The sequence below is a fragment of the Toxotes jaculatrix genome, chromosome 4 (assembly GCF_017976425.1).
Source record: "Toxotes jaculatrix isolate fToxJac2 chromosome 4, fToxJac2.pri, whole genome shotgun sequence".
NCBI lineage: Eukaryota > Metazoa > Chordata > Actinopteri > Toxotidae > Toxotes > Toxotes jaculatrix.
In genome coordinates, this window is record NC_054397.1 from 13,426,284 (window position 1) to 13,452,172 (window position 25,889).

A 25,889-nucleotide genomic window follows, 5' to 3' on the forward strand; every position below is an offset into this window, starting at 1 on the left:
ACGAGAAGAAGCAGTGGAGAGAGAGAGGGGGGGAGAAAAGGACAGGAAGCAGAGGGAGAGAGACAGATAATCAGAGAGAGAAAAAGAACGGAAAGTCACACACATTTAAGTGTGTGTGTGTGTGCCGTATCCCTCACAGCAGTTGAATATTTGTCCCTCCCATCACGCATGCTTTAGTGTCCTGTCACTATAACGCTGTCTGCTAGCTTTTGTCACTTTGTATTTGCTTGTGATGTGCTGTGTGTGTGTGTGTGTGTGTGTATGCAACTGTACATGTGCTTGTGTGTGTGTGTCCGTAATCCCTCATCTGTTTGTGTGCGTGTGTGTGTTTGTGCACGAGCGTCCTTGTTTGTGTATCTGTGCACTAGCCTCGTTGCCTGACTATGTGACCCTTTCAGCTTGTCTCTCAACAGTTGGGTAGATTTGCAGTGCTGAATCCATTACAATAAAGATGTTTTGAATTTTTTTAAAAAAAGGCCTCCTCGCTGTGTAAATATTGCATTGCACCGTGGGAGTGACAAAGGATGACTAATTAAATAAAAAATGCTACATTTACTTGGAGGGAGGAATCAAAACATAGATTTAGTAATATGTGTTTTGATGTAACACTGATGATTTTTTTTTTATCTCCCTCCCAGTTTTTCTTCTCTGAATTCTTATTCTTGCAAGTAACTTGCTGATAAAACCCCATCAGTTTTGCAAATAGTACATTATCATTGTTCCTGGCTTAATAGCATTCCAGTCCACTGATTTGTAAGTGATCCTCCTTCAGAGTGGACAGTTTCTTTGGTAATTGGGATGTGCCATTGTTATTTTTGTAACACGGAGGTGTCATGGTAACAGAGATAATAGCGGTTGCTGAGATCTAAGCCAGTCTGCCTCAGTGTTATACATGCATTTGTAGATATATACAGATATATGTTTGTGTACGTGTTTTCTTTTTGCATGTCGTACCCCTTCTGTAGGTTTCCCTCATTAGGCTAGATAAAGATTCGTCTCCCCTCCTGCTTTCTCTTATCGTTTTCATTCCTGTGTTCCTCCGGTGTCACTGTGACTCTGTCTCGCCTCACTTTGAAGTGAAAGGAAGGAGGGAGAGGAGAGAGAGTGGATGTCACTGTGGGAGAGAGAAAGATAGGGAGAGACAGAGAAGCGGGAGGGAAGGAAAGGAAAGAGGGATCAGTGGGAAGGAGGGGAATCACATGACTCACTTGGTACTTGGAGGCTAAAAATAAATGTTGGTCATTCTCTCACTCTCGGTGTCTCTATCTCTCTCTCTATCTCACCCACACACAGACACACACAGTATGGAAAATATTCCATTTCTGAAAAGAGCCAGGTTTTTGGTTTCAGTCGATGCTCACCTGTCTGGCCAGCCAGACTGCCGGTGCGCACAGGGAGTAAAACACTGAGCCTGAAACTGTGTATCGTATGTGTGTAATCTACATATTTCAGTGTAAAGAATTACTAATTATTTTTTGCATTATCAATTAAACTCCAAGCATTTTATGATGATATACGAAGTATTAAACAGCTGCCCCGAGCCTATTTAAAGTATCTGTAAAAAAGTCAGAGTGGTTCCTCTGTAGAAAACATGCTCAAATGAGCTCACATTTTGTAAGATATTACATTACGTCTGACATTGTTCAAGATGGATAAAAACTTCCTAAGTCAAGGTCTTCTTTCTGGATTTCTTCCAAAGCTTTCAGCAACATCTCTTATCAGAAGATCCATGCTCTTGAGCAGATAGAGTTTGTTCAATTGTTAAGTATTTAATGCTTAGGACACATGATGGCGGGACAGCTCAACCATCTCCATGACAACTGAGCAGACTCCTTTCACTCAGGCCATTAGATGTAGCTGAAAGCTCTATCTTTTTTTTTTTTTTTTTGGTCAAAATACTGTTTCAAGAATGAACCGTCTACCTCAGTGCTGAAGTGTGGTTTAACGACACCTAACCAATACCTGAAATTAACACCTTTTCTCAGGGGCGGCTTAAGATAACGTTAGCCTCACAGACTGACAAAACAAGCTACTTCACAGCCCCAAAACAATGATATGATGTGCTCAAAGGTTTGACTGAGAGATTTTTGTCATTTACACTCAACAGTTGCCGAGATAGCCATTACATACTGATTTGATATGTTCAGCTACATTGTTAGACTCATCGCTCTTTGAAAGACAGTCCACACTATATCATCAAAAGGAAACAGGCTGGTGTTTCCTTCCCAGCAAAAATCATATTTTGAGCAATACATAAATGGTAATAATGTAAGCTGTAATCAAAATTACTGCTGTTGCTTTTCTAAAATGTCAGGATTTCAATACAAAGACAATTGATTGTTCAGCCCAGAGGGAACTTTCGGTATGACTAACAAGGGTAATGGAGTCCCCAGAAAGTGAAGTCATTCTTAATTACAAGGTAGTGCATCTGCCTCTTTTCCTATCTCTCTCGCTCACATTTTTTCCACTCTGCCTCTGGTGTGTCCTTTTCAACCTGTGTGTGGTTTTTTTTTTTTTGGATCTATCTGATTTAACTTTTCCTCTAACAATCTTCTCCCCCTCTATCCTTCTTTCTTTCTCACTCTCCCAAGACTCATTTCCTTCCCCTAGTGTTTGCAGTCTTGATCAAACTTTTTTAAATGTGAAACAAGAAACAGCTGTGAAGCAGTGTAATAGGAAACTTTCAGAGAGAAGCCAAACATTGCATAGCTAGACAAAATATGTCAGTGTTGTATTATTGTTGCCAACAAAAGCATATCAAGAGTATAGGCATTTAGATAACCATTAAGTGGAAATCCACATTGAAGATATGGAGATGAATAGATGCATTTAGTACTGCAGCCACAAAGTTGCAAAAAACTTTTTGCATTTATGAAACAACAACAGAAAATATCAGATTTGGTTACCAAGGCAGCTTCACAAGTTCTTCATTCCAGATGTTCAGTTTTGCTCTAAAATCTTACAGACTAAAATCTAAATCAGAGGCATGAGAGGTAGAGATTTCTCTGATAAAAGTTGCTGCAGTATGGGAGTAGAATGCAGAGTTGCTGCAAAACCCTTCTCTTATTACATTCATGTTTTCCTCCCTTTATGTAAGCGAAGAAGTTGGGTGGAAAGTTCAGGCACATTCTCCACAGGCTGGTTGGAAGGGGTAAATACAGGAAGCACGAACAGATGCAGACAAAGTGGTGTTTTGTTTTAAATATTACGAGCAACAGTGGTGTGTTTTTGAGTGTCGGCTCAAATTTACACACTTTAATATGCATATAGATATAGAGGGTATGAAATTATATTAAGCAATGTATTCGCTTTCCTTACAGATACACATTGTTAGTCATCTGCCTTTTTCAGCCTTTTTTCCATTAATTAATTTAGGGAAAATGTTTTCATTCCTTCTGTTGAAATGGCAGGCATGAAAGTCTCAAGAAGAAGGAAACCTATGTGCACATTACTGTGCTTATGAGTAACTTGGTAACTTGGTGCTGCCAGCTATACCACATACTTTAAACCTTACCTCAGTAATGTAGCCATAATCATAATAAAAAATGCCTTGCACAGCAGTTTTTCATTACACCATTTAAGTCTGTAGCTTGTCTCTTTCTTTCTGTTGTGAAGTCTTTCCTCGTCAGGATGTCTTTCACATTAGACCACTTTTACACATTAGTCTAATGTGTGTGTCTGCATTACAGTGCATAAGATAAAGGCAGGCTATGTTATGAGACTCCCAGCAATACTCTGGGGGGAGGTTTTATCTCTGACACCAGCCACCTTTTGTTTCTCCTCAGAGGAGAAAGCAAGGGAGTTATCAGTCTAATAATTCTTCCTGTGTTGGAAACCAGCAGAGGGTGACGGTGTCTCAGTGTCCTGGATGGTTTCATTAGACCCCCGGGCTCTGCGGGGGGCAGAATGGAAACGTACAGAGGAAGACTACTTAGCCGCTGGCCACAGAGGATGTTGCATTCAACCCACTACATCGTTTTTAATTAAAACTCATAATTAAATTGAAGCAGAGCAATTCCAGCGCCCTGTTGTGGTGAGTGTGGTGGGTGAATTTGTGTATGCATTAGGGTTAATACTTCAGCTGAGGTTTACTTTCATTATTGATTAAATTATTGATTGTTTAAACACATTGATTGAATTCATGCATCTCACAAGTTCCCACAGGATACTTTCAAACTGCTCATCTTGCCCGGCCAGCAATGAAAACAAATTTACAATGATATAAAACAGATTAATTTTGAGAACCAAACTTTGAACAAAACTTTAGCCTTTTAACTTGATAAGTTTTCAGTTCAACCCACTTCCAAAAATGTTTTAGTATTAACTCCTCTGATGACTGTGAATGATAAGCCAATGCTTTGCTTTTCGTGGCATGTCAACAGATTATGTCTTGTTTGATGTGGGGCCGGAGAATTCAGCTTAACTGACTTGTCAACAAAAGGAGATCCATTCAACCTACTTTTTTTTTGCACACAATTTGTCCACTGATTCCCAGTATTAACATATTATGCCAACAAGAATCAATGTGATTTCAGCGCAAATAAAATAATTTAACATGGAATTCCTCCTGAAGTTTAAGTTCCCCTTTCCAGTTTTCATTTGATACAGACAAAAATACATTTTTAACAGATACGTAACATGACTTTACATCCCTAGTACAACACCTTTTTACGTTAATACAGCAAAAGTAAAACATGTCTAACCTTTCTGTTCTTTTTTTTCCTGCTGTTTCAAATGTCACCCTCTTCACATTGAATGCAGCTAAATGTCCCAGTCGTGTCAGTTTGTATCATTATTTGGGTCTCATTTATGAATGAGGACAGAAATCTGATTACCACAATAAGTTGGTCAAGCAGAGTACGGAGAAAAAGCAGATATTACATGTGTTAAAGTGTACTTTCTTCACACGTGCTATCCTCTTTGTCTGACTTTTTTTTGTGTCTACTTGACTACCTTCTTCAGGTCAGGTGTTTGTCTTTATTTCTATCCCTGTCTCTTGCTTGTTTGCCTCTAGCCTTCTATGTTTGCCTCTGTCTTTTCTGTCTGTCCCTAAATTTGGTAGTATTAGACTTACAGGACTGCAAACTACAAAAAGGCAAAGAAAACACACACATACACACAGAGAACTACACTCTGCTGCAGTGCGGCTGCAGACGTGACACATCAGAGACTGGAAGAGAAACAAGCAGCAGCAGAGAGAGACAGAAGGGGAAACAGAGGTGGGGGGTTGGGGGGGTGGTGGTGGGGTGTCAGTGTTGGATTTGGAAATCTTGGAATTTGTCTTGTGATGGCAGTGACTTGCAGTGTTAGCACAATTTGTCAGCAACTTTTCAACATCACTGAAGTGTAAGCAAACAGGTCTCCAGACCTGAAATGAGTCAGACCACAAAAATGACAGATATACTGTAACAACAGTGATGGATAATACTACACTACTGTAGCTACCAACAAATCCGTCCTTGATTCTGATTTTACTCATACTGAAAGGGCTGCAGCAGGAAAAGTCAGGATGGAAGGATGATTCACGTCAAAGAAAATAAGTGAAAACAAACAATAAAATCTCCAGAGAGGTTTACATCTGTGCTCAGTGGAGACTCTTAACTTTTGGGGGGCTTATTTTACCATAACGATCACTTCCCTGTGGGCCTACATACACAGTTTTACAACATAGTATTATCTTCCTTAAACAAATAAATATTCTGCAGTAAAGGACCCAGATGTCTGTTTTTTTTTTTTTTTTAATTTTCTGACTTGAATGTACAGTATGTCTCTTTCTTCTTGGAAAGACTGAGGCAAAGCTTTTTCTGAAAAGTGTTTTTTTTATGAAATCAGGAAATAGATTACATTATATGCTGTGTTCAGCAGCTTTCATTTTTACATGTTAATGAGAAAAACATTAGGTCACTGTTGTAACAGTAACTTTGCATTAGTTGGAAAAGCTAACTACTACAAAAAAGGGGGGCTGTAGTTATTAATAAATAATTGTGGTTACTGACCACGCTTCTTTTTAATGTTTTAAGAAACTCCAAACTCTCTAAATAGCTTGCAGGAATTCTGGTGAACTATAGGTAATGCTTTGGTAATATATGACTGCACTTACCAAATGCAAGGTCGACTGGTTTACTAAGATAGACGTAAATGACAAGTGGACTGTCCTAAATATGGTACAAAGTGTGAAATCCTAATCTGGGCAGCACAGAGGCTACATACTTGGAATGCTGACGCCGAGAAATAGATTGTTTTAGACAAGATGGTTTATGACCTGACAAATGCAGGAGGTCAGTGTCCTACAGACGGCAAAGCAGCTGACAGAGATGCAGCACACAAGTGTCCCTGCACCACTCTGTTAATTACACAGTTAAGTAGGTTCCCTTAAGAGATGTGTGATCATCTTTTAAAATATTCAGAATTTGTCCGTTTTCAATGTGATGCATCTGTAATAAAGTAGTATATCTACAGACTACAGGAACTTTTGAGACAGTTTTGTGTGATTGCCATAAACAAACAGGACTAAAACACAACACTAAAACACACTCAAAAAAAAAAAAAAAAAAAAGCCACAGCCTCTTGTGGCTACTGCACTGCATCTGACAGTGTTTCTCAGTAACAGCAGGTTAAAAGGCAACCTCCAACATATTTACCATCATCCAAAAAAATGAAAGAGAAAAACTTCCAATCATCATGGTCTTACTTTATTTATGAATAGTAATTCATGCACTGCTGGACAGAGTACATATATACAGATAGACATTCAGAAAAGCAGCTTAGATCAGGCCAAAAAGGTCCAGACAGTTCTGACTGGTAACAGCTGACTGGGGTAGCTCCATGTTTGTCTGCACAATTATGTTGGCTTCACATTATGTAGAAATGCTGCTGTCAGTTTTAACCGCGTAAGCAGAACGCCTGTCACTAGTGCACACACACACGGATACATTAAAGTATTGTAAAGCGTATTTATCAGCCAGTCGCAACTCATTGTTGTCAGTCTGAGGCTTTCTGAGAGTCAGGCAGCTTTCAAAGTTGACCTCAGCAAAAGTTTGTTCAGGGCAAAGTATAAAATATGCTTTTCTCGTCCATGAAAAAAGGAATATGCTCTGTCAGGATGACATACACACAATCATACCGTCTCACAGGTGTATGGGCACTTATGGTCCAATCCAGTTCAGTGGCATGTCTTAAAAGATTGTAAAAAGGACACATCACAAACACAAAGGAAACCTATGTGAATGCAGGGAGAATATGCAAACTCCACAAGGAAAGGACCAAGAAAAACCCACCACCCTTTTTGCTATGAAGCAATGGTGCTTAAACCTGAGCAGACCTGAACCAAACGGTATTAAAACATTCATATAGTTGCTGGCATCTTATCAGCACTTTCAACCATGCTGTAAGTTTCACAGTATTGCTTTTATTGTCTTTCGCAACAACTGCATCATCTCTGCTTTAGCTCAGACATCATGGCAAATACATTTTGTGGTTGCAGAGGGCTACAAGGAAAAGTAACTATTTTAATGACATATATGAGCAGATATCTAAACAAAGGCATTTCATTCAGACAAACATTTAGTTTGATTTTGGTATTTGTTGTAGTGTACTGTGTGTTCCTCTTTTAGGCAGTACAGTAAGTTCCTACTTATCCTAATGCATATCCAGAGTGTGGGCTCTGTTTGTTGGGGATTAAATAGTTTGATGTTCCAGAGGGGACGTGTTTAAATTACATGTCTTTTTACATGTCCATGTGCTGCTACCGGATTAGTTACTTGTGCCTTCCTGTCTGTAGAGTTTGATAGTTGTGTGTGAACTCTCGATGTCGGCCATTTGCATGCAAGGCTGGTTCCACTGCAGAGGAGAGGAGAGGCCTGACGCTCTGATTGGTGCAGGAGTTGCTAGACAACAGATGTCCAGCCGGCTGAGGTGGACTACCTGTGGAGGAGGGAGAGAGAGGGAAAAAGAAAAGTGGAGGTGGAAAATGATGGAAAGAGAGGGCGAGGGAATCATATGACATTTGACATTTACAGTGTACAGTTACAGTGCAGTACAGTGAATAATTCAAGCAGCCTACCTTGACCTGCCTTTTTCATGAAGCTTTAAAGCAGTGTTTGTAACAGTGACTTAATTGCTTCCAAGAGAAGCTATTTCTACTTGATCACTAGTTCTGTGCACACTGCAGAGTCCAAATGGTTCCATTTGAAGTAGACCATATAAACTCTTCTTTGTGGACCACAGCTTCAACCTGGGACCTCAAATCAACCGAGAACTGGGGCTCCGCGTTTCCTACTGGTTGAGGTTTTTTTCCTCCTTTTATGGTAGCTGACTTCTATGTTGAAGAACTCTGGCATTCAAACTCTTAGGACTGGCTGCAAAGCATTGTACCCAAGAGACTAAATTATGCTGCATTCATGTGCATCACATACACACAAATGCAGCATAATGGAAAATTTATTTCTGTGGAGAAAGTTATAGTATGTAGGATAAAGGCTTCTTTGATATAAAAATCTGGACCAGTCTAACTTCAACAGAGTACTGCATTCTTTCTAGTTGAGTGTTGTGATGATGATTTATAGAGAAGAGGTATTAGCCAGTAAAGAAGTTCTTGCTGGCTGATATAATAGCTCTCATTCTTTACATTAAGCAACAAAAGATTGTGGCTTAATATTGGTATCTCTGTAAAAGATTTTGTATTTATTATGCATATTGTTATGTAGACAAGCATGTTGTATAAATACTTAAATACAGGAGCCCTTTTGGAAACTGATGGAGGACCACCACAGAGAGGAATTTGACATTACCAAAGTGAAATGTGAAAATAAGAAAAAAGAAGTTGTGAAATATAAAAACTCCCCGCCAACACAAACATCAAAACCACTGTCGCGTCAATGCAGTATGTAGCTTGATGCTGTTAGACTAAAGAGTAATTTACAACCAAAACCAAAAACATTTATGTGGCACAAAGTGTAAGTGCCATATTAAGAAAACCGGAAGATTGGGTTAGTAAAATGAAGCTATTAAATTAGCAAAGAAAAGACAAAGTTTGTGTGTTAGGCAGAGAGAAGCAAAGGGGTTTACAAGCATTTCAGTAATATGGTAAGACTAAGGCAGAGATGGAGAGATTAGTGACCTTGCTCAGAGGGCCCTGCTAATCATGAAATAATGGCTGAGCTGCCCTTGTTTCTGGCTCTGCCTGTCAGGATGCGTGTCTGCCTCTCTGCTGTTGTGCTTGTCTCTCAAGCTGGCAGTATACTTCAAACAAAAGTGAAATTGGCGTACTCTCACAGGCAATATGGCGGACTTACGACCACATAAAAGATCTGCACTGGGGTCCGTTTGCAGCAGTGTGTGCAGGCTTTGTGTCAGAAGTTTTCACACGGTCTTCTTCACCCCCCCAGCAGATTATACAGTTTATAGTAGTATGTGAAAACCAAAACATCTGACTGACTTACATGTTACAGGAAACCAGTTATGTTTAGTGAGTTCATTTGTTTTGTGTTTTTTTTTTTATTGCTTTGTTTTTATTTGATGGATTGCGTTTCATACTTGTTTTGAAAGATCATCAAACTGGCTGGCACACATCCATCTCTTTGCCCATGGTTTAGGGAGTGAACATGCCATCTCCTCTTCTGTTTTAGCGCTTGTAACTAACTGTACCAGGGCAGGTTTTAAATGAACTCCTTCCTCCTGTATTTTTAGCTTGAACTGTAGCACAGCCACAGCTCATGCTATATTTGTTTTGCATTTCACTGTTGGGATTTTATTCTGGCTTCATTTCCCTCACTGCGACTGATAAACTGCACCCGCTGGTGTGCATGTACAGTCCTTCAGTCACAGTCACAGGTCGTACTGTACTGGCATTTTTACAAAGCGTTCGAGAGCACGCCAAGTTCCATTTCGTTTAAAGTATACTGGTGCCCTAAGTTTGTCTGTGCGTCTACCTGTCGGTTCCAATAGATGCATTGCACCAAAGCAAACAAACAGATTTCTGAACCTATAATGGGAACAAGCTGCCTCATGTTCTTTGTTGGCCTTGTCTGTGAGCTGCACTGAGTCCACAGTTTCCATAGCACCAAGCTGAGCAGAGGAAGGAGACAAGGATGAGAGTGAAAAATAGGCGTCCTATTTTATTTGGAAAAAAAGTAGAACCCGCTGCTCTTCTTTCTCTCACTGTGTCTCTCTCTTGCTCTCTACGGCCCGAGGCAAAGCTGAAATGGGTCGCCCCCAACACCGTACTGCATTGTTCATTATAATGACTGCTGCTCTGACTCAGTTCTTCAGAATCAAAGTCACTGGACTTTGTTTTTTTTCTGACAGGGAGATATGAACGTCACTTCTTGTTCACAGAGCCAGATAAGATCAGTCTGGTCTCAGAGGAGAGATGTGAAATGCTTTCTGGGATTCCACGTGACCGGCCTCTTGGTGGTCACGTTGCAGAAGTACAGTAACCCCAGTGCCTGTTTTGCTGCCAGTCTCTCCCTGAAGACAATCTTGTGTTCAGTTTATGAAATGTGGATAATTAAAAACAAAAAAAGTTTGTTTTTTGTTTTAAACATTTGAAAGAATTAGTCTAATTTATGCATAATTCAAATGCAGTTCAGTGCGCTGAACATCAACTAGATTATTTTACATGTGTTTTTGCATACATTTGCCATATTATGATACATAATATAAATAAAGGATGGCCCAGTCCAGGTTCTTGCTGTATATTTTGATGTATGTTTTCAAACAAGCGACCCAAGAAATGCAAGAAAAAGAAAATTCATTCGTGTCCTTGGGAATTTATTGTCCTCAGGGTATCAAACAGAACCTGTAAGCACATAGCAGGAGCTCACATTGAGCCTGACACTGGAGGTCAATATGAACGCGCTGTGTCTGCTCGCTGTGCTTGCAGTTCACTGTTGCCTGCCTGTTTGTGGCACATAACCAAGCACATATCAGGTCACATTATTTTTGTCAAGCAATTCAGTTCTGATAAGGAAAAGATCAGAGTTGACACAAAGCCAACACACAGACACACACAATACTCACACAAGCGCACATACAGTAGTGTAAATGTCAGGTACAGAAACACACACTGACGCTGACAACGATGCCCAAACCGTACACTGTGTCCTCCACTGAGTCAAAACTAACTTGCAGCCAACTTCATGTTAGATGATTCTGAAAGCCAATCATCGCAGGGAATAATGAAGAGTATTAAAAATAACCTGTCTCTGTTTCTCTCTGTTTGTGTCTCCTCTGTTCTTTTTTTTTTTATTTGTTTGTTTTGTTTTTTTATCAGATCATCAAAAGCTGGAGAGAGAGGCGAGGATTTGCCGTCTACTGAAGCACCCCAACATCGGTGAGCTACAATTCCTCGATCACAAAATATGCACACATTCAAATGAAAACACATATATTTTATTCAGGTCCCTGGTGATTCCTGCTATGGCTATTCATCTTCTAGATACAGTCACGAGGGAGTAAGAGAGAGAAACCAAGCGTGTGACTGTGTGTGTGTGTGTACACAGGTATCTAATGATGATGTATCTGTCTACTCTCCCAGCTGTGTCATCAGAAAGATACGGGAGCCCTACACCCTCTCTCTAAACCACTGACCCTTTACACTCTTTCCTCCTCATTATACCTCTGATAGAACCTGTCTCTCCTCTTTTGTTCTGTTCACACTCATCCGCTCCTGTTCTTCCTTTCCTCCACCATCATTAATTCTGAATTTCTCAAATCAGTCCCTGCATCACAGCCGCAGTTCCAATCATTTTTCAAGATAACTCTGCTCTTATAAAGTTTGAGAACTGCTATGACTGATTGTTTTTGACTCCCAGCCTTTGAAACCTGAAAAATATGTTACGTAGAAAAAAAGGACAATATATGATAGATGGAAGATACTACAAAGAAATGATACAGGACAATTCTTCTCTAGTGTCAGGAGCCAAGTGCTCAGTGGGCTTTGAGGGTATTACTGACTATGCAAAGTCCTGTGTATGTTAAATACAAAGCAAACTCACCATTTAAAAATCAGCATTAACATGTTTGATTATGTACAGATTGTATATATGATGTATGTAGAATACATTATAAGCTCATTTTGCTACTTGATTTACACTTAGTACTTCACACTGTCGTATAAGTTGAATGTTACCTGCATTTCTGATATACTTGACACCTAACAACCTAACTCTCAGGCAGAGCAAAACAAAGGAAGCTGAGCATTGACTTGAGTATTGACTGATTTCTCTTTTATTGGGCTTTTTCTTCTTTCCCTTTTCCTTTTCTGTCTTGTGTTTGTGTGTTTTTATTCTTTCTTCTCAACAGTACGACTCCATGACAGCATATCAGAAGAGGGTTTCCACTATCTGGTGTTTGATCTGTGAGTAAGACACTCTCTCAAACTCACATTCTTTGTCAGTTTTAACGACCCAACAAATTTCGCGGTTTGTATCGTTTTACTTCCCCTTTCAGCTTGTACTATGGACTTGTATGAGCTTAATACCATATACAGAAAAATCCTTCTCAGTTCTCATGAAGCTTGATTCGGTTACACCAGCTTTTTGTAAATCCATCGTTAAGTTTGGAAAAAGTCCATCTCAGTTCTTAGTAACTTATACATTAGTAAGGCATTTCATAGTAAATACTTAAGTAATGTTCAAATCTGGTTCAAGGAAATACACCTTACCAATAACCCTGCTGACACTTCCTCATATTCTCATGCACACAAATAGACACATAACGTTAAGTACATGGCTTTACCTAAATTGTCATTGATGCGATAACTATACATTATGTAAGAATGTCTGCAAAAACATGAGGTGTATGATTTTTTTGCATTTAAATGACTTTGACTCAGTCTTCAACAAAGAGAGACAGAAACATGTGCACACTAATATTGGCTCTGTCTTCCCACAGGGTGACAGGAGGAGAGCTGTTCGAGGATATTGTCGCCAGGGAGTACTACAGTGAGGCTGATGCCAGGTAACACACACACACACACACACACACACTGCTGAGCACAGCAGCTATTATGCATCTCTGTCTGTCACTGGAGAGAACAACTGTGCGCACCTATATACCTGTGTGTACATTTGTGTGTCTCACATATGGTCGTCTCAGAGGTGTGATGCAGCTGCCTTGTCTCTGAGGCATCTCATAGAGTTATTTATAAAGGTGATTAATGACATAAAGCCTGCGGCATTAATCATCAGAAAGGGAGAGGGAGAGAAAGTGTGTGTATGTGTGAATGTGTGTGTGCGCGCGTGCGCATGTGTGTCTGTGCATTCTTGACATAGACCTTGTATAGCTTTGGTTTGTCTATACCAGGGGTCGGCAACCCACGGCTCCAGAACCGCATGTGGCTCTTTCATCCCTCTGCTGTGGCTCCCTGTGACTTTGAAAAATAAAGAATGATGATTTAATTTAAATGTATTTTCATTTTAGTTCGTTCGTTTTTTTAATGTAATTCTAAATTTGAGGATTACGGTGATCTTTTAACATTAAAATAAAACGTTTTTAATTTTTTTGTCGCTCCAAATATGCGTCACAACGCCGCTGTGCGACACCCGGTGGCAACATTTTCAGGTTGACAGCTGACTGCATGCTCCATTATACGTGATAAAGTGACGACGGAGCACAGAAGCAGACGGCATTTTTGGTTCGCTGCAGGTGGGTCATTTAAGTTTGGATTTTTATTTCATAAATACGAGGAGGAAGCATAGAGGTAAAAAAAAAAAAAAATCATGCAGTGTTATCCTCATTTTAGATCTCAGAAGGGTTTTGTGGCTCCGGGTGTTTACTTTTCTGTGGGAGACGGTCCAAATGGCTCTTTGAGTATTTAAGGTTGCCGACCCCTGGTCTATACAGTGCAATACATTATATCCTGTGAAAAATGACTTGCCATCAAGTCACTTAATGTCATCCATCAGGCATCACTCATAAGAAGTCTAATGAGAGGGACGTATGACACACTGTTATGAGATTGTTTCCTCTTCTCTTCCACTCAATTAATTTCTCTTCTCTTCTCTCCTTCCATTTGTTCCATCACAATCCTGCGCTCGTTCATTACTGTCCTGCCCTCAGCCACTGCATACAGCAGATCCTGGAGAGTGTCCATCACTGCCATGTTAATGGGATCGTTCACAGGGATCTGAAGGTTTGTATCACTGCAGCCACAGGTGCAGCTCTATTTAGTCCTTACTCTGTACAGCAGATGGTAATAGTTCCCTCATAGTCCTTACCTTTGCATCTCCTGCGTTTTGTTTCTTTTAAAATTGGTTTTATAAAATAAAGTGTAACGGTTTTATTGTTTTCTCATGAGAGTGGAAACATCATCCAGTTATAGAGATTTTTTGTTGTTGTTTCGTTCTCCCATTATCCTCATTGAGGCTCTAAAAGCTTTGGGAAGTTAATAACAGTGATTTGACCTTGACCCTAGCTTTGATATTTGCTGCAATACTGGCTTGCAGGATTAGAATTCAAACCAAATTGCACACACCTAAGGCCTTGACCTACTTTCTGTCCTCCTATATCATTACATTAGATCCTTATTGAGCTAGTCAATATTCTTGGTTCAGTATTTGTCCTGACAATGTCAAGAATAAAGATCCTCTTTTAATACTGCCGCTATGTTGCAGACAGCATGTAAGCATCTTTGTGTGTGTGTGTGTGAGTGTATAGTACTCTGTGTAACACAACAGTGACAGGAAAAGAAGTAATCACAAGCCAGAACCTCAGGAATGATCACCATTTGCATTATTATTTGCAGTATTGTGATTATTATGGTAAAAAAAAATATGTTGAGATGTGAAAGATTTTCCAAGACCATGAATATTCTTATGGCAGTTTAAATTCTCATAACCTCCCAAGAGCGTTTTTATGTGGTGGAAAGAGGGAAGGGAATGAAAGAAAGAACTTGCTTGTTCAAATGGATTGTCAGCATGCAGTTGTACTGAGAAAGGAAAAAAAAAGAGGGGGATGTTCTTTGCTGAAGTGATTTAAAGTTTTCGGATGCTTCATAATCAGGAGGATTTATTCATCATTATGTAAATCGTCATGTAGATGTGTCCAGTTGTCAGTTAGTGTCTGTATCCTGTTGAGTCATATGTCTGCCATAAACTGACTGCTCACAGGCTGTCTGTGTTTAGAGTTTCTAAATGCTAGAAAATGTATTATTCATTAGAGCACACTGTCTAACTGGCCTTAGGTTAGCAAAGACCTTTCTGCACCTGTGTCCATGTGTCCGTGTGTGTGTTTGAAAGTGTGTGTGCACGTGTGCTTGCTGGGGGCTTGCATATGTTTATGATTGTGCTAAACTGTGTTAGTGTGTGGCGTGTGTTTGTTGTTACCCATATGTGGCAGAGTCACTTGTTTTTACACCGACGTCCTCTGTTACACCACACCTTCCCCCTGTATCCTTCTCCCTGCAGTGTGCACTTTGCTCCCACTCATGGATTTGAACAGTGGATTGGTGTTACTGAGAGCAAACGCATCATGTCTGCTACCGATTCACTCCCTCAGAATCCATGAGACCGAGGGAGCAAGTCCACAACTCCAGCATGGAAAATGTCCGTGGTCACGCAGAGATTTGGTCCCGTGCACATTTCTGTTTCTCTGCCATTTGTGTGGCAGAAAGGGAGTTGCCTCAGACACTGATTTAAGAGCAGTTTAGCATTGTTGACCCCTAATATTTTGGATTAGGATTTGGTTTGGCTAATCTGATTTTAGATCTGTGTCTGTGGGCGGCTTGTTCCCAGAGCGTGTGACCTCTCACCTCTAACCTGTTTGACTCCGCCCCCCCCAGCCTGAGAACCTTCTATTGGCCAGTAAGCTGAAGGGGGCGGCGGTCAAGTTGGCTGACTTTGGGCTGGCTATCGAGGTGCAGGGGGACCAGCAGGCTTGGTTTGGTGAGTATTCACCCATCCATTTTTCAACCAGAATCAGTTGGTCAATCAAGCAAGCAACCAGTCAGTCAATCAATCAATCAATCAATCAATCACTCATTTGGTTAGCTGAGAAATGGCCTAGTCATTGAATTGCCCGCTCCTGCCTACCATTCCACATCTCCTTCCTCCCTCCATGTCACTCCTCCAGGTTTTGCCGGCACCCCAGGCTACTTGTCTCCGGAAGTTCTAAGGAAAGACCCATATGGGAAACCGGTGGACATGTGGGCCTGTGGTAAATAACATTCAAATTCTCTCACTGCAACTGTTCGAATGAACTTGACACTGGAGCTAAACCCTCAATCTAAGGCTTTGTGTGACCTGGTCAGATGTGTGAAGAAGCCTGGTCTGTGGCTTCATGTTGCTTCAAGTGTATTGTGCAGCGTTGAATTAGTGAATTGTACTTTGTTGGGGAACGATAAAGCACTGCACTATGTTGCTGTTAGTTCTTCACATGATTAACTTCACGCATCACCCCCTTCCAGGTGTAATTTTATACATCCTGCTTGTGGGCTACCCTCCGTTCTGGGATGAGGATCAGCACCGCCTCTATCAACAAATTAAAGCTGGGGCTTATGATGTAAGTGTGCACTCACATACATACTAGGGCTATCATTTAAAAAAACATCTAGTCTAAAGAAATGAAAGCAATCACATAATTGATTTGTATTAATTTTAAGGCGTACCATGTAGCCTAATCCTAAAATACATTGTAAAATGAAGGTGGTTCTGTGGTTTTTCACTGTGCCTCTGTTGCATTACTTGAGTGACAAACAAACAGGTGATTTAATGTTTATGGTAATTTTAATGTAGGGCAATGGCATTTTTAAATGGCACCAAACTGCCTTACTTTTTATCAATATTTTTTTCTAACATGGTGTGAGATCCAAACTGCTTCCACACTTGATGGTTTGGTGTCGTGAGACTGGCTCTGTAGGAAAATAACACTTGTTTAGTGATAGGGCAACAGGGCATGCAACGGAAAAGGGGGGCAGTGCATTTTCTGAACACCCCACCCACTGCAGTACAAGATTTGGCCAGTTGTGCTTATATAATGTACATTTTGAATTCAGAATAAACACTAAATATATTAAAATTTTTCTAACATGCACATGCTCAGTCTTAAACACACAGGTTTAGTTTTGTCTCTTCTCTTTTCCCCTTTCCTTTGACTTGCTACAAAAGAATATTCCGATCAGATTATGCTATATTTTGTCTGTATTAGTTTAATCTTGAGTTTTGACATTGTGTTGTTTTCTCTTTTCTTTATGACAGTTCCCATCCCCAGAGTGGGACACTGTAACTCCTGAGGCCAAAGATCTGATCAACAAGATGTTAACCATCAATCCCAGTAAACGCATCACTGCCGCAGAGGCCCTCAAACACCCCTGGATCTGCGTATGTTGCACACACACCCCATCAGAAACACATAGAAACAAAGACTCACAATTTAGACCCATAAATAAAGATTCACACACTGATAAAATTTAACTGCCGTAGGTAACAGACTGCTTAGATGCTACATTATCGAACTTTCATGGCCACACATAACATTCTACAATCCCATTGTCCGCACATGCACATCCATAATTTCCTTTCTCGCGTAATCCTCAAATCCTCTCATCTTCTTCCTGCAGCAACGGTCCACTGTAGCTTCCATGATGCACAGGCAGGAGACTGTGGAATGCCTGAAGAAATTCAACGCCAGGAGGAAACTCAAGGTGAGACTTCTGGCAATCCTTCATGTTTCTATTTATGTAGAGCGAACCATCCTGCCACCCCCCTTCAAAATGATGAGTTGTTCTCTAAAACCTTCAAGTTACCCTTTCGCTGTGCTCCACTTTCTTGCTGTAACCTTATAATCAATCTTCCTATTTCTCTCTTCCTTCTTTCCTTCCTTCTTTCCTTCCTTCCATCATCATTACCTTCCTCTTTCCTTCTCTTCTATCACTGCAGGGAGCCATATTGACCACTTTGCTGGTCACAAGAAACTTCTCAGGTATGTCTCTCTCAGCCTAGTGTCCAAGACCTGGTTTTCCCCAAACAGAACTAAAAACATTTATCCTTAAGAAAGCATATAATCAGAAATGCTTCTTTAATACCGGAAGTAGTTTGGTTAGGTGCTCTACAAAAAGTGCATCTTCTAGTCATTAGAAGTCAACAGATCACAGGCACTAGGTAAAAGTGTGTCAGTCTTTAACTTTGGAAAAAATGAGCAGAGGCTTGTTAACCTGTTTTGGAACATCTTCAGTCTTTTTCTTTATAGAACAAAGATGATCTTGGCATAAATGTGCCACTGGTAAACAGAGTCATCTCCCTTTATCTCTCTAGCTGTTGCTCTGCCACTCTTTCTATGTTGCACTCTGTCATACTTTTTTGCATGAATTTCCTTTGACCGCCTCCTCTCTAATTTCTCAGGCTCTTACTGGCCTGCTTTCTCTCTTCATTCTACAGTAAAATGCATTTGTGCATTTGTATCTCTTTTTATTCATCATCTTCTTCCTTTTTCAATTTTCTTTCCTTCTTTTGTTTGGATTGTGGTATCCATTTGAGGTAAGATTTTTGGAATGAAGAAATAAATGGCTTTGGGCCCAACCAATAAGTTGTAATTATTTAGCCTCCTTATTCCTCTATTACCCAATCTCACATGCATGAAGATGAGGTGTTTGGTATTTGAAAAGAGCAGTATTGAATCTCACGCTTGCAAAAGTGCCAAGGTGAGATCAGAATGAAGTTTAGACAAGGATACAGCATGTATTTTAAAATGCAACTTCAGTGTTTGGATTCTTTATATTGTCAGAGACAAAGCAAGAGGGGAGTGGTGGGATTATACATGTGGACGCTTGTGATTAAGTGCATGTGAATGTGTGCAAATGTCAATCTAAGAATGCTGTGTGAGTCCTCTGGAGATAGGCAGATTATCCTTTTCATCACTTGCTAAATACGCACCCAGTCAACAACCCGCCCTTCAGCCTCTCACATGTGAATTAGTATGTTGTAGTTGAGCAACCTTGCATAAATGGTGATGCCATTCAGAGCATCTGTTGCATTGCATTATGGATCCCACAGTTGGATTTTGCACCTGGAGTTTGAAGATAAGCACAGTTGACTGATATGCTTGCTGCATGTTAGTGTAGCCTCAGCCTCAGGACTCTGTCAACTCTCATGCTAAAGTGTTGTCTCTGTCTTTCTTTTCCACAGCAGCCAAGAGTTTGCTCAATAAGAAACCAGACGGGGTTAAGGTGAGTTGCTTTGCACAATGCAGAAAATGCTTTGTTACTTGCATTAGTCTTTTGGAATGTACAGTATCTGAGGAGCCTTATGGATTATTATAATGCATTTTGCACTGAACAACATCATCATTCAGGGACAGTCACTCCAAGCAGTGGGCAATGGTTATCTTCTTAGCTTGATCTTACAGCTGTTTTGTAGTACAGCAGACCACACTGATTATATGTGAGTTGCTATATTTTTAGTATCATCATCCTTTTTTAAAAAAAATACTGGTCTCTGCCTGTATGTCCTTAACATACCGTGTCTCATATTTTCCATAGCCACTTTAATCTTTACTGTAGAGCCCCTGTTGTGCTGTGTCCTAATTTCTCTGTGTGTATGGGGTCTAATCTGAAATTAACACCGATTGCAGATTGTTCACATGTGCACATGTGTTTTGAGAGTGTTGTGTGACTGATTAATTCTGTGTGCCTGTTTTGCATTTGAGTGAGTTTTAATTTGAGGTTGGACCTCTGCACACGTTATTTGAATAAGTGTCACTGTGTTTGGGTCTTACTCAAGCCTACATTATGCTGCGTGATCCATTCCAGGGAGTTTGGGAAAATGGGGTCACATGGGTGAGGGAAAATGAGAATGAAAACATAAACAATCTCTCTGTAGTGCATTTGATGAACATTGGAAAAACATCGTGAATAGCAGGGGAAAAGTTCCCTTATGACCATTTGTATACGGTGGACAGTAAGCATTGCCAAGAGCATTAATTCACTGAAAATGACTAAAAATTGCTCACAATTTTATATTTAAATTATTCAACTGTTATTTTAATCCTTCAGTAAATGGTTGTACCAGAACAAACCTACATTCATGTGGACATATGAAAAAAGTTTTTCTGGAAAGACCTAAGCTGGAGAAGGGCCTGTCACCATAGTTTACTATTTTATTATTGGTCAACTATTGTGTAAATGGTAATTTATCTCACAGAGGGTGGTCAAAATTAAATGGAATGTGCTCTCTCTCCTAACTCTAGTGGTTTAGAATGAATCAAAATGTGTTACCTATTAAGATATGTGGTTTTACAAAAAGCTTCCATCTGTTCCATTTGCTTTTCAGAACAGCCCAGTTTTACTGAACTGTTGCACTTCTGCTAATGTCTCTCTGCCCAGGTGTGCTTTATAAAATGCGCAGCTTTCTTGGTTAGTAACAATGTGACACTTGGTAAGATCAAATCCGTGGGACATGAGTCGGGACAATCTCTTTGGAATGGACCGTAGCCAGAGAGTGTGTGTCAATGGTTGTGTGCACATGAGTGGGGCTGAAAAGTGTGTATGTGTCATATCCCCTCTACACTGCCCCCTGCAGGTCAACAACAAAGCCAACACAGTGACCAGTCCTAAAGACACTGGCCCTGCCCCTGCACTGGTATACACACACAACCCCACCTACACTCTCATCTGCAAAACTTCTACAACTCCCCACCTCACACCCCACTGTGGAGGAGGTACAGGTTCACCCTTTCACAGGGGGTCAGATCAGTTCCTGGCTTAATCAAAACCTTGCTCGTTACGATTTAAATTCTTAACTAGGTCTATTAGAATATAAAAAATAAAATGGGTGATAACACAGGTTGAAATAGATGTCTAGGTCAACTTTAGGCTATCCCTGAATGAAATAGTATGTAAAAGCTTTTGTGACTGCGCAGCATGTCTCAGTTCCGCCATATTTGATACAGCTAAGTATGAAAGATAATATAGTCATAATTCAGATTGATGTGTTCATTCATTCATCTGAATTAGCAAAGCATGCATGGGACATACAAAGCTCGGCCACTTTGGATTTGCTGGATCTGTATAATGTTAATGTAGGGCTGAATCAATAAGACTTTACATACATGTTTGGATTTGGCTTTGAGTAGTGTGGTCCTAAATCTGTAGATAGGGGCAACCTCTACCTCAGCACCCCTGGCTCCTTGTCCACTTTTTCCTCTGTAAGAACCCCTCCTCTCTTCTTCCTCTTTACACATCTACACCATGCATGGACTCCTCCCATGTCATGATATGTACTTTGCCGTTTTTGGTGTTGCATGTGAAGAACGCAAGTGTTATTTAGCGTTTGTTGATCAGGTAGTTTGTCTGTGCATGACTGGAGAGTGAGGTTGTTGGCTCCTTGGGCTCAATATGATGCTACACTCCCAAGTGGTTTGGCCGTCACTCATTGGCTTGCGCATTGGCTGCCTACGTCAGGCCACATGACTGCTGCTCTGCATGATGTCAAAGGCTTTCTGTCTACCCATTTGCTGTAAAGATGATTACGCATGAACATAGGCACATGGCATCTCTTTCTCTCTCTATCCTCCTTTCTCTCTCCATCATCACACACACACACACACACACACACACACACACACACACAGACACACACACACACACACACACACACACACACACACACAGATGCAGGCTGCTGATGTTATAATCTAGTGTAATCTGGGTGAGTGATTAGAAGGACTGAGCTGGTCATCAGGATCGATTCCACAAAAGCCCAGACATCTGATTACCAAGGCAGGTCACTGGTGAGGGCTGATGAGAGAAAGGCAGACATACAGAAATTTAGAAACAATGCCACACAGGATGTGAGATAAAAGCATGAGGAAAGAAAAACAAGTGGACACAGGCAGTTGAAAAAGGGTTTATTTTTTATTTGATTTCAGACACATTGCTATACAGATGTATAGACGGATGGGTAGATAGATTGGTCAAAATGAGATCAAAATAAGTGGTAGTCCACCTTCTGAACCTTCATACACACATGCTTTCTCAGTTTCTGTGCCATTATACCTTTTTCTGGCTTTCTGTAATTATTTCTTCCCACAAATTCTCTGTCACTTGTTCCCTTCAGGAACCACAGACAACTGTGATTCACAACCCTGTGGATGGAAACAAGGTATTACAACAAAACCACCACAACTGCATTCATTAATATTAAATCCATTTGCTCCTGTACCATAGGCCTTTTCCTTTCATAACAACAGTATCTCCCTCCACCGATAACAGCTCTTATCTTGTACTGTTATATAATCAAACGTTAATAAATTATGTTCTACTGGGAATACTGGTGGCCTAGGGGTTTAAAACCCCTCTACCATCTAATCACAGCATCCCTGGTTTAAGCCCAGCAGGGGATCTTAGTTGCATGTCATTCCTCCTCTCCATCTTCTTATTTGTCAGCTATATTGCAATAAAAAAAGAAGAAAAAATGCCCAAAAACTCTCACATAATTAAAATCAGACTTTTATATTCCAGCAGTCATTGATATTTCATTGATATTTCTGATATACAGTGTACTACATCATTATACATACAAATACAAAGTATTTAAATGTGTGTTGTCATTCTTCAGGAGTCCATTGAGAGTGCCAACACCACCATAGAGGATGAAGATGTAAAAGGTAGGTAAACTTGTGTTGCCTGTTTGTTCTCCCATACTTACAGCTCTCATCTACACTGTGCACTTGTGTATAGACAATAGTCAGTCCTCACCATTTCCAGCCAGACTGATCACTCCTTTGTATGTTTTTCTTCACCCCATTTTAGAACTCAGTTAAAATGCACATCAAGTTAACTACAGCAACCTCCCTCTGGCTGTCAACTTGTCTTGCAAAATGCAGTCCGCCCTGTTCTTTTTTTGTCCTACCACTCCTCACATTCTCAGTTCCCCGATTTTATGTCTGAGGTTGATGGTGAAATTTGTGAACACTGCTTGCTCTTTTTCATTAGCATACCTTCTTGCTTTCAGTAATACTAAATGTCTCCTTTCTATTTTCTTTCTTCCTTTTTTTGTGTCTTGTCGAGAATATACATTTTTTCCTCGTAATTTCTGTCTTGCCTTTGCCCATACATACATATATACATCCATATGCATGCCTTAAACATCCCTTGTTTCTGTTACAACCCCCACTCAACACACACACACACTTTTCAGCCCTTCGTCTGGGCAGCTTAGTGAGTGGTATCTTGAGCTCTAAGAGCCGTTCCTCACAGATGTCTGATTCAAGACAGACTCCCACCTCCTCAGTTCAGAGTAAGTCCTATCACAGTAAGGGAGATGTCCTGTTTTGTTCCCCTCCTGTGACCTAGTCACTGGAGGAAACTGCTCTCAATTTGTGCCTCAAATCCCCTGTTCCTGATTTAGATGTTATTTCCCTGATTTAGATTACTGTATGTTTGAGATCATTGCTCCTTGTTTTGCATTGACTTCTTCCTCCCCAGTGAAAAGAAATCATGCCCCCCCCAATTTAACCTGCACCTTCCATCCAGTTTGTTCTTCTGTATTTGAATTGGATGCTTTATATTCGTGTCTTGTAAATACAGATTCTCTTCTCTCTGAGTTCTCTGAGTCTTCTCTTCTGAGTTACCCAAACTTTGATTTATACACTTAAGAGCTGATTCACATACACACTCATATAGACTGAGCATTGTAGTTTATGTCTGTGAGGGACTAATTGATATAAAGTATAGTTACAGTACAGTTTTTATTATTTAAAATGTCTTTTTGTTGCACAATTTAAGTAATTTTTTCAATATCCCCCAGCCTGCACCAATAACAATAAAGGTAACTGTCAACATTACTTAGTTAAAACTGCTTTTGTAGAAGATACTTGCATCTGAGCATTGGTTTGCCTGAGCTTTGTTGGGTGAAAGGAATCGTGTCATCCTGCATTTTCCTGCCTGATACCACTATTAGTCATGGGAGGCTTTCTTGTTGTTTTGTTACACAGACATGAAATAACTTTGTTTTGTATTGTATTGTTTTGATCGCCTTCCATTTCTAATAAGTTTGAAATCCTGCTAATTTGTAGAGTAGAACCCATTTGAACCTGATTTGATGTCAGATTTCCTTTACCTGCACTCTGACTTACATTTGCCTGAACTACAGTAACGTCTAGCAATTCATGTTGTGTAGTTGATGTTCTATGATCTTGTGTTGTAGCTCGCAAACAGGAAATTATCAAAGTTACTGAGCAGTTGATTGAGTCTATCAACAATGGAGACTTTGAGGCCTATGCGTAAGTTTCTTTCTGTGTTTATACAACAGGCTATAAGTAGATACTGATTTGCTTACTTCATTTGCTGATTCTGTATTATTATTATTTTTTGGTTGTTTTACAGGAAGATTTGTGATCCTGGTCTGACTTCATTTGAGCCTGAGGCCTTGGGTAACTTGGTGGAAGGACATGACTTCCATCGTTTTTACTTTGAGAATGGTGAGTTAAAAAAAAAAAAAAAAGAAACATCTCTTATGACTTGTCAAACAAACAAAAAAAATCAGGATCATCAGGACAGTTGCAGGTGGCCTGAGACATTTTAGATCACATTTTACACAACAAACAAATATAATGGCTAATTAGAGTGCCAACAGAATCGTTGAGTTGAGAGGGAATTTGTCACAATTTAAAATGCTTGTTCTTGTCTCTTTCGTCCAGAGCAGTTGCGATGTAGCAGCTGTAGGTCGGGACTTTCTCCAAAATGTGCACGAAGCCAGCTGGCTCTGCACCCAAACAAGATGCTCAAAATCAGAATTTGGCCCTTGGAAAGCAAAAGCGATTGTGTGCTGTTTTCAAGTTTTTCTGACTAAACAGAAAGCTAACTCGAATAAACTTGGTTGTTTACACTGGCTTGATGTTCTGACTTCTGACTACTTCAGTTCAAACAACCAGTGGAGCTGTTTCCACTGAAGCGCAGTGAGAAAACTTTGTTTAATTCTCAGAGGGGAGAGCTCATTTGTGCAATCTCTTATCCTAGCAAGAGGTCATTCTGCAGCTGTGGAACCAAAAATGTAACGTAACAAAATCAAGTATAGAAGCCTGCATGTACCCTAAAGTTTTGTCCCACAATGCCATGTGCAAGCAGAAACAAACACCTAAAGTACAGAGGGAGAAAATATCTAAAATTATGCACAGACATCTGTTTCAATGCTTTAGATTAATTGGTAGAGTAAAAACAATTTATATGTCAATATCTGGAAAATAAGGAAGACCCCCAACACAGGAAACGGGGTATTGAACATGTTGTTTGATTGAAGGATAGTGTAAATTGTGCATTAGTGGGTATGGGCTAAATTGTTTGTTCTATATCAATATTCAGCCCTATCAGTTTACAGTTCGTATTTGCTGATACACTACAAGGGCATGACTGTGATTATGGACTAACCTTGGAGCACAAAATCACTAATGAATAATGAGTGCTATAAATGGCAGAATGTCCTCAGTCGCAGTAAAAATAGTTCAGATAAATCAGATATGTCCCAGAAACCTCAATCACTTGGCAAGCTTTTGCTTGTCCACTGTCCAGCATCAACAAATGGAAATTTAGTTCCTCTTGTTTTCATATCAGTTAGCATTCCTTCTAAGATAGGTTCACTGCTTTGTTTTTGTACAGCCATGCAGCTGTATTTTCATAACCTCCCTTTAATTTGCCGCTGTGTGTCATTTCCAGCCCTGTCCAAAGGGAATAAGCCGGTGCACACCATCCTCTTGAACCCTCATGTGCACCTAATTGGGGAGAACGCAGCATGTATTGCCTATATTCGACTGACCCAGTACATGGATAGTAGTGGCATGCCCCGCACCATGCAATCTGAGGAGACGCGTGTGTGGCATCGCCGTGACGGCAAGTGGCAGAACATCCACTTTCACCGCTCCGGCTCACCCAGCATCCCTTCCCAGTAAGAGACAGTAAG

The 25,889-nt window shown here is 40.2% G+C and overlaps 1 protein-coding gene across 5 annotated transcripts in view; it reads left to right on the top strand.

Annotated features, from left to right (window-relative positions):
- Window positions 1-25,889, top strand: part of camk2d2 (calcium/calmodulin-dependent protein kinase (CaM kinase) II delta 2) — a 33,692-nt gene that overhangs the window by 5,191 nt on the left and 2,612 nt on the right. The window contains exons 3-20 of one of the 5 annotated variants that reach the window (XM_041035676.1): window positions 11,273-11,332; window positions 12,304-12,358; window positions 12,895-12,960; window positions 14,062-14,134; window positions 15,782-15,884; window positions 16,072-16,155; window positions 16,406-16,500; window positions 17,196-17,318; window positions 17,558-17,641; window positions 17,877-17,919; window positions 19,125-19,162; window positions 20,514-20,573; window positions 22,050-22,094; window positions 22,551-22,599; window positions 23,742-23,762; window positions 24,141-24,216; window positions 24,320-24,414; window positions 25,646-25,884. In XM_041035676.1, the coding sequence (XP_040891610.1) occupies window positions 11,273-11,332; window positions 12,304-12,358; window positions 12,895-12,960; window positions 14,062-14,134; window positions 15,782-15,884; window positions 16,072-16,155; window positions 16,406-16,500; window positions 17,196-17,318; window positions 17,558-17,641; window positions 17,877-17,919; window positions 19,125-19,162; window positions 20,514-20,573; window positions 22,050-22,094; window positions 22,551-22,599; window positions 23,742-23,762; window positions 24,141-24,216; window positions 24,320-24,414; window positions 25,646-25,878 (1,403 nt within the window). In that variant the 3' untranslated portion in view covers window positions 25,879-25,884. The remainder of the gene's footprint in view (window positions 1-11,272; window positions 11,333-12,303; window positions 12,359-12,894; window positions 12,961-14,061; window positions 14,135-15,781; window positions 15,885-16,071; window positions 16,156-16,405; window positions 16,501-17,195; window positions 17,319-17,557; window positions 17,642-17,876; window positions 17,920-19,124; window positions 19,163-20,513; window positions 20,574-22,049; window positions 22,095-22,550; window positions 22,600-23,741; window positions 23,763-24,140; window positions 24,217-24,319; window positions 24,415-25,645; window positions 25,885-25,889) is intronic. The other 4 variants (XM_041035677.1, XM_041035678.1, XM_041035679.1 and 1 more) reach the window with 4 other exon arrangements.